Here is a 9,445-nt window from a genome sequence, read left to right on the forward strand (position 1 = left end):
ATTATTGTGGCAAAAAAGAAGCTGCATTTGCAAAGATTTAGGATTAGTGAAGCCGATTTACGAGAATATGGACAAACAATCTTTGTGAAATAAATTTCATAACAGAATCCTCCAGCACTCCAATCAGGCTGAACAAGACCACGTGTCACCAATTAATGAATGTTAAGCAAAGATGGGCACATGTTTGGAAGGAATAAATAAATAAAAGCCTGGAAGAAAAGTAAAATAATCGCAAGTATGGTTAAGAATTCATAGATATCTCGCTTTACATTGGAGTTTGTGAAACAGCTTTGTGCAAGTTAGTGAAACAAACACTTCAAGTCGACATTTTTTGAAGAGAAAAAAAAAAAAACCTCATGTGATTATGTCAGTATCCTTGTATGCATATCGGTGTCCCTACAAACACTGTGTTTAAGTTGTGCTGTGTGGTCTTTTTTTCTATAACAGGCCATTCAGAAAGTTTTAAAATAAAAACTTACCCAAATCTGCACGGGTATTGACAAACAATTCAGCTGGGCAGAACTCAACAAGGAAATGCTTACAGACCTATGGAAAGCAATGGAGTGAAGGTTGAAATCAAAATCAATGATTGGCAGATATGTACATTAAAAATACACGTACTCCTGCATGTATATCAATGCATTATGTTTTGATAAAGGCATATTGCCACATCCCACATGTTGTCTGGCGTAGTGCGTGCGTGAGGTAGGGAAGTCATATAGTTATGGTCGCATATTGTCCCATGGGCCTGGTCTTCCCTCACTCATTTTGATGATTATGGATCCCTCAAAAGTCTTCCACAATGTATATCCACACCATCCCACCGAGCAATGACCTCAAATCGGGAATCGGTGTGGGTCTAACCTTAGAGCATGCAGGGCACCGCCATGCTGCAGGGTGTGAATCAGAGCAGCTGAAAAACAATGCCAAGTTAGGGGTGGGGGGTTGAGGGGGAAATTGGAGTGTGTGAATCAGAGGGCGAGACATGACGCGCATATGTTCTGCCGATAGAGTTGGCAGACGTTGAAGACCCCACGGGTGCCCTTGGCGAAGAGTAGGCGAGCCATCTCCGGCAATCCGGCATCATGAAAAAACTCTAAACCCATGGTCTAACTACTGCTGGGAGAGGGATTGCAAACCACCCAGCATGACCCTACAACTCGGCCCGCGTCTTCCTCTCTGTCAGGCCGCGTCTTCCTCTCTGTCAGGCCGCGTCTTCCTCTCTGTCAGGCCGCGTCTTCCTCTCTGTCAGGCCGCGTCTTCCTCTCTGTCAGGCCGCGTCTTCCTCTCTGTCAGGCCGCGTCTTCCTCTCTGTCAGGCCGCGTCTTCCTCTCTGTCAGGCCGCGTCTTCCTCTCTGTCAGGCCGCGTCTTCCTCTCCGTCAGGCCGCGTCTTCCTCTCCGTCAGGCCGCGTCTTCCTCTCCGTCAGGCCGCGTCTTCCTCTCCGTCAGGCCGCGTCTTCCTCTCCGTCAGGCCGCGTCTTCCTCTCCGTCAGGCCGCGTCTTCCTCTCCGTCAGCCCGCGTCTTCCTCTCCGTCAGCCCGCGTCTTCCTCTCCGTCAGCCCGCGTCTTCCTCTCCGTCAGCCCGCGTCTTCCTCTCCGTCAGCCCGCGTCTTCCTCTCCGTCAGCCCGCGTCTTCCTCTCCGTCAGCCCGCGTCTTCCTCTCCGTCAGCCCGCGTCTTCCTCTCCGTCAGCCCGCGTCTTCCTCTCCGTCAGCCCGCGTCTTCCTCTCCGTCAGCCCGCGTCTTCCTCTCCGTCAGCCCGCGTCTTCCTCTCCGTCAGGCCGCGTCTTCCTCTCCGTCAGGCCGCGTCTTCCTCTCCGTCAGGCCGCGTCTTCCTCTCCGTCAGCCCGAGTCTTCCTCTCAGTCAGCCCGCGTCTTCCTCTCCGTCAGCCCGCGTCTTCCTCTCCGTCAGCCCGCGTCTTCCTCTCCGTCAGCCCGCGTCTTCCTCTCCGTCAGCCCGCGTCTTCCTCTCCGTCAGCCCGCGTCTTCCTCTCCGTCAGCCCGCGTCTTCCTCTCAGTCAGGCCGCGTCTTCCTCTCAGTCAGGCCGCGTCTTCCTCTCAGTCAGGCCGCGTCTTCCTCTCAGTCAGGCCGCGTCTTCCTCTCCGTCAGGCCGCGTCTTCCTCTCCGTCAGCCCGCGTCTTCCTCTCCGTCAGGCCGTGTCTTCCTCTCCGTCAGCCCGCGTCTTCCTCTCCGTCAGCCCGTCTTCCTCTCAGTCAGCCCGTGTCTTCCTCTCTGTCAGGCCGTGTCTTCCTCTCCGTCAGCCCGCGTCTTCCTCTCCGTCAGCCCGTCTTCCTCTCAGTCAGCCCGTGTCTTCCTCTCTGTCAGGCCGTGTCTTCCTCTCTGTCAGGCCGTGTCTTCCTCTCTGTCAGGCCGTGTCTTCCTCTCTGTCAGGCCGTGTCTTCCTCTGTGTCAACCTGTCTCCCTCTTCACCTGCGAACACCTGCGAGCACGACTTCAAATCAATTCCACCAGTTCCAGGTACAACCAGAACGCCAACGATAATTCCCAAATAGCCATAATATTCCCAATTGCTTCCAACACCGCCAAGAATGTCACTCTGGATTAGCCAATCAAATCGCTTTGCCGGCAAAATAGCGTGAAGCCAAATATTACCGCTACCGGCTACATAAGTACACACTTCGTAAACCCTATCAGTAGAGTGTTTGAAAGGCTTGTAAAACGGAAATCAAACTATACACCACTCGAAGCAATGCGTAGGTGTACGAAATGTCAAGCTGAACGAATGACCAATCCATCCGTGCGTATCCATTGCACAGGCAATGAAAAAGCACGGCTGACATGCCGAAACCATGGCACTCACCTCTTCATCGTCCCATTGCACGTCCGGCCGCTTCTCGCTCGGCGACAAGTTACGATCTCTGCCCATAAGCTCATCTAAAAGTTGCGCGTTGGACAACATAGTCAATGTCAATGAACCCTGCAATGTGTCCGCTCACCCGAACGCACTTAACCCTATTCGTTCAACATGGCAGAGCTTTCCATAGATTTATAAATTGTACAACCGCCTCGGAGGCACATTTGTCGGGCAATTAACTGCACAAAACAAGCTTTTGCTGCCTTGGAGGCTGTTATTTTAAGCAAACTTCAGTTACAGCGGATTGGCTAACATTAAATTAAAAACGAGGACCGTTTTTGTAAGACTATAAAAGTGTTATTTTATTTTATAAATCTGCTGTGCAACTTTCGGCATATATTTTAGCATTTAGGCATATTTACTGTTGTGGTAAAGCTTGAATCCTAGTGTAAAATTATAGGTTGATTGTCATTAAAGCGCCATGAGGGTCGTTTACTCTGCTTGATGGGGCTATATTATATAAGACTCCTTTATTATTATTATTATTTATTATTATTATTATTTTTTCTGCAAAATTCAACACAGGTGTTTATAAAGTCTCTATCATTTTCAGAGAAACAAGCGTTACGCCTAGGTCCCCCGTCGGGGAAGTGATGTGAGTTGACAAAGTGGAAGACGCAGAAAACAGGCTATGATATGATATTTCGCTCACAAGATTCAGACATACATGGCGGCGGCCATCTTGGATTTTGACGTGGCGACCCAATTTTCAACAGCTTTCTTCCTTATGCGTAGATACACACACACACACACAAGATTAGAAGTTAGTAGTTCGTTTATTTTTCAAGATATTTCGCTCACAAGGTTCAGACATATATATGGTGGCAGCCATCTTGGATTTTGACGTGGCGACCCAATTTTCAATAGCGTTCTTCCTTATGCCTAGATACACACACACACCAGCTTAGAAGTTGGTACTTCGCTTATTTTTCAAGATATTTCGCTCACAAGGTTCAGACATACATGGCGGCGGCCATCTTGGATTTTGACATGGGTTGCACCCACACACCAAATTCGAATGCGGTCCTTCGCTTACGCACGCACGTACGCACGTACGCCCACACGCACGCACACACGGACGGAGGGACACACGGACGGAGGGGAAAACCATAGTCCCCCTTTCGCTCCGCGGTGCGACGGGGGACAATAACGGGTAACTATATATAGATCGGGACTTTATAAACACACACTATATATATATATATATATATATATATATATATATATATATATATATATATATATATATATATATATATATATATATATATATATATATATATATATATATATATATATATATATATATATAGATATATATAGATAGATATATATAGATATAGATAGATATATATATATAGATATATATATTGTTACGGACACGACTTATTGAGATGTTATGCTGGGCCGAGCGGAATGGCCGCCGTGTTCGCACAAGTTACCCGATTACACTCGAACGTTGACTAAGTCGCGCTATGCTAAATCAATGAAGGAAAGGACACAACGGCTGGGTTAAATGACACGACACCAGGGGTACAGTTCTCAAGACCTCCGGAGGAGGTTATAATATGGGTTTGCAGAACGTTTAGATTACACTGACAAGAGGTACAGCATAGAAAGGTGGGCACTTAAACACGGTCTTATCTTAGCCCCGACAGACCACAGATAAACGGGACAAGACTGACTCACACAGGGATTGATGGCAAGGAGGGGCAGGTAGTCGACGGCTCAAGGTGCACCTTGGCTCAGGGGCAGAATCGACCCGGTCCGGTCCAGAGATGCGGGAGGTATCTCTCAGCGCTAGGAGGTGACGTTCTTTCTCCTTCGTAGCTCCGGCGCATCTGACGTCACCTCCGGTAAGTGGCTGCGTATATCCAGCGGGGAGTGACACGCCCTCGGCTCGTTAGCTCCGCCCCAGATGGACTCGGTCCGCCGCTTCTTATTGGGTGCGGGGGGGTTACCGGGCTCCGCCCTTGACGAGGAGCTGACAGTCAGCCCCTTCGTGGTAACCCCGTCGGAGCACATGGGCAATGGCGGCTAACCAAGCCGGAGTGAGGACGCCCACTCCCCGCACCGCCACCGCGCCGCCCCCGCTGTGGTTGTAGTTGTAGTTGTTGTTGTTGTTGTAGTTCCATGAGATGATGGGAGGATGCGGAGATGAGGTTGTGGGGAGGTATTGGGAGGTCCTAAACTCACTACTGGTGCCATACAATCACATTCTGGTGCAACGAAGAGTCAGAATTAATGGAAACGAGTCCTTAACTGACATAGCCTATGAATAACTAGCAAGATGTCCTATAGTTGTCTACGTGAGATGCGGTGAACCTGGGCACGACATTTAATGGGGGAAAAAGGGGAATGTCGGGGCTACAGAGTGTTGTTTACAGACAATGGGACTAGGGAATGGGGGATTGGGGATAGTTGGGGAGTATTGGGGAAATAGGGGAATATTTACAAGCGGATATGGATGGAGGCCAAATCCCATATCCGCAACATTGCACCCTTCTCTACCTCGGGGCGTCCCAACCCGATAAATCTTTACCTACGTTAGTGTGGCACTCAGATGTAGTTCCCTCTACTATTAACTCTACCCTGAGTGCGACAGTTTTACAGATGTTCACAAATGAGTAAATATGTCCCCCTGCGACGTTGCACCCTTCTCCTCACAGAAACACACCCACAGGATAACCGAATCGCGGAAAGAATTCTCAAACTAAACATACAGCCGGTAGGGAGCATTATTTACCCAAGACTACACTGATATTTACACTACGATCCAGGACCTGTTTTTGGAGGAACACATGCAGATGTTATGCATAGAGAGAGAGCACGCATGCCAGCATCGATACACCAACCCACGAGTGCTCTGTGGCCTTACGGCCTTTAATAATGTGCAGAGCACCCCATCCAAGCACCAAAAGCACCACCCCATCATGTACAGTCAGCACCATCCGGTGCACCAATAAAGTGTTCAACAATCACCGGTGGTGTCGCAGCCGGCCGATGTTCTGCCGCTGGTCTTGCCTTCGTGTGGTGCACTTGGCCTTCTGGCTTCTTTAAAAATAAAGAAAGGCGCCAACCGCGTCCATTTCTAAATTGTGGCCGTCAGGGGGCCAACTATAATGGTTCACCTCTATGGCATAGGTGCCACGTTGACCCATAGGTCCATCAACGGGTGGTGCTTGGCCGCACAAGAACTGCGGTCCATGGTGGGCGGCCACAAAAATTGCGGTCCATATGGTGTATCGATCCCGGCAGCAAGCAGCGAAAGTGCAGGCCCACAACTGCGGAGCCAGCACCTCTCTCTCCTCTCTCTCTGCCCCAAAGCCAGATCCTCGGAGGTGGGAGACAAAAGAAGAAGACAAGTGAGTAAGGTGGTAAGGGCGCAAGAGTGCACGCAACATTAGGTAATGCACACTAGGGGCACATGGGAACCAGGTGAGACAGGTACGTTCCTACCGTACGCCCCCCCCCCCCCACCAGGTAACCTACATGGCCCCTCCCTTACCCCTTACTGTATCCACAAAACACAACACTACCCATAAACATCTACTTTACAAATCAACAAACGTCCCTACTGTCTTCCCCGTTCCTCCCATAAACCAAATTCGTCTTCTCTCCCTCCTAACCAATCAAATTTGCCATTTTCAACTCATCAAAATTTGCCATCTCCAACTCAACATCATAATTTGCCATCACCAATTCATCATCAGTCCCTCCTAGGGAGGGAGAGATGGAATCACCCCAATGTCTCATCCACGTCGTGATGCGTCTCACAATATCCACACAGCAATTCTCATTTCCTGCACACAGAACAAAGAAACACAGGTGTGGAGTCATCATCATCACCACAGGTAAGTGGCTGCGTATGGTGCGACAGGTTCATCAATCCTAACTATTTCCGAAATGACTTTAACAACTTTACATTACCCGGGGTCTTTCCCTGCCAAACCATTGGCCCTCTTACACTATGGGTTCTAAAAACCAATTCCCATTGACCAAACTGTGGTGCTTTTCAATTTGGGGTCTCACTCCCCCGATTCATCTCTTGGTGCCCTCACACAATTTCTGGGCTGCGACGTGTAGCTCTCCTAGCCGGTCTACCCACCTGCACACCTCCACCACTGCAGTTGCCTCCGAGCTTACCTGCTCCTTACCCTAACCTAACTACCTGGGGAAGGCCCTCTGGCGCTCTCCCCACTCGGTGCCCTCTCTGGCACTGGGCTACCCGGGTCCGTCCTCCGGATCCTCGGGCCCCACTGACACTAACGGCTCCCAGAGCCCACCTGCGGCCTCACCTGGCCGACATCCTCACAGTGGTGGAGTGCCCAACCAACTACACACACTAACAGGCTACACGCCCAGCCATTTCCACAACACTAATGCACCCATCCACAATACCATTCTGCAACCGCACCACAAATGCCAATATCCAACCACAATTTACCTATACCCTCTACCTAACACTTACACTACCCGCCCCGGGTACTCGTGAAAGGGGTCCACTCTTCCCCCATCCACACCTTCGCACCATGCACACCACTCCGTACCACCTACTCCAACTCTCTCCACACCACCTTTACTTGCACACCTGTGCCCTCACACCTGGTGCCACCTGCACCCTTCTCTCCCCAAGCGCATTCGCGCTAATCCACAACACTCACTACTCATACACTGCTCCACACACCTGTCCAGCTCTCACACAGCATCATCTCATCTAACTACTCCCCTCTGAAACTTGCGCTTCCCAGTCGCCCCTTTAAACTATTGCGCTCCCTCGTCATTATCATCCACATTAAACTACCTGCGTCCCCACTACAGGTATCAGTCACTAACTAAACTTAACGTCACCTAATGTCATCTTCGCGAGATCCCTATTAATATAACCTAACCCACCCGGGCTAGTTTTCACTGCCATCACCCCATAATCTATTGCGCATTTGCCCCACATGGGAAGGGTGGCAGGGATGCCACCCTTACCCACCGGGCCCATCGCTCACTACCAATTTTGCACATCAAATTTCAACAAATCAAAAATTTGCCAATCACTGCCCATCATCTGCCAATCATTACTGCCAATCCTTTGCCAATCATCAAATTTTGTTTTTCTCTAATTTTGGGGCCAAAACACTATCCTCATCACACAGTCTACTCACTAGTGCCTCTCGGTGCGCCAATTCACGTCTACAGCCCGGCTTCGTACAGCCGAGCAATGAACGCGGATTCTTTTGTGCCGGCGGCTGGATGCGTCCCGCATTCGGGGCAGGGGCGGGGGCTTAGCCGGGCCGAGATCCCACGCACCACCTCGGCGTGGAGCCATCCAATGTCTCGATCTCGACCTGCCGGCACGTCTCAATAGAAAGTGGTCGCCATGACGACCCTTCCTATCGGGCTGCCCGCTCCGCCTAGTGGAGCCCGGACGCGGCCGTTCCACGCGAGGCCCAGCGTGGATCGTGCACGGCGGTCCTTTCGAATCCGCCGTGGCTCGGATCCCCGCTGGTTCTCGCGGCACGCGAAGCCCGGCACGCACCGAGGGCCCGATTCGGCTATAAGTCGCTCTAACCGCTACTCCGTTTACCGTCGATGCTTCACCTGGATGCTTACATGCATACGCTACCCCTTGCTTGCTCATACCTTTCCTCACACACCCAGGTACCCTCATTCCGCTCACCGACTTGGTCACACACCTGACCACCGAACACCTTGGCACACATTCGTCGCTCGCACACCTCACCAACACACCTCTTCGCGCCCCTTTCTCGGTCACCTCCTTTGTGACAATCACAGGTGTGCTCTCACCCGCACACCCAACCACGTGCCTCACTACCAATTCCAGCGTGCATTCCCACTCACGCTCTACCATTCCAGGTGTGCATCCTTCCATTCCAGGTGTACATCCTCGCTCACCTGTCACAACCAACTCACGCTCCTTGTCACTCTCACTACCCTCACCTCCATTCTTGACAGCGCACTCACCCTTACTCTTGACAGCGCACTCTTTCCTCATGCACCCGTCCGTTACACACCTCTCTCGCGCACACTCTTGCGCACACTCTCCCGTCACACCCTCTGTAACACTCACCACAGGCGTGCATTCTTCCTTGCCTTTGACAGCGCACTCTTTCCCCATGCACCTGTCCGTCACACACCTTTCTCGCGCACACTCTTGCGCACACTCTCCCGTCACACCCTCTGTAACACTCACCACAGGTGTACACTCTTCCTTACTTTTGACAGCGCACTCCTTCCCCATGCACCTGTCCGTCACACACCTTTCTCGCGCACACTCTTGCGCACACTCTCCCGTCACACCCTCTGTAACACTTACCACACCGCGCTTCCATGTGCTCCCTCGCACACGCGCTACGACCGACTCACTCTCGCCAGCACCCTCACTCCTTGGCACGCACTTTTTCCTCACACACCCCAGAGTCGGACTTTCTCGCACACCTCCTTTTTCGCACACCAGACCTGTCGCACACTTCACCAACGGCCTCTCACGAACACCCGGGTCCATCTCGACCCCCAAGCTTCTTAAATCACCTGGCGCATCATACGCACGACCATAT

General features: G+C 51.2%; 1 protein-coding gene across 4 annotated transcripts in view; it reads right to left on the reverse strand.

Moving 5' to 3' along the window:
- The window catches only part of LOC137427517 (luc7-like protein 3), a 127,605-nt gene extending 124,581 nt beyond the window's left edge, over positions 1-3,024 (reverse strand). For 3 of the 4 annotated variants that reach the window (XM_078776149.1, XM_068117075.2, XM_068117067.2), the window contains exons 1-2: positions 2,823-3,004; positions 480-546 (exon numbers count right to left, since the gene is read on the reverse strand). In XM_078776149.1, the coding sequence (XP_078632275.1) occupies positions 480-546; positions 2,823-2,921 (166 nt within the window). In that variant the 5' untranslated portion in view covers positions 2,922-3,004. Of the gene's footprint in view, positions 1-479; positions 547-2,822 lie in introns of all 4 variants that reach the window. The other variant, XM_068117085.2, reaches the window with a different exon arrangement.
- Positions 3,025-9,445: the final 6,421 nt, after the last annotated feature.

This window comes from Myxine glutinosa, chromosome 1 (genome assembly GCF_964187855.1).
Source record: "Myxine glutinosa chromosome 1, kmMyxGlut1.1, whole genome shotgun sequence".
NCBI lineage: Eukaryota > Metazoa > Chordata > Myxini > Myxiniformes > Myxinidae > Myxine > Myxine glutinosa.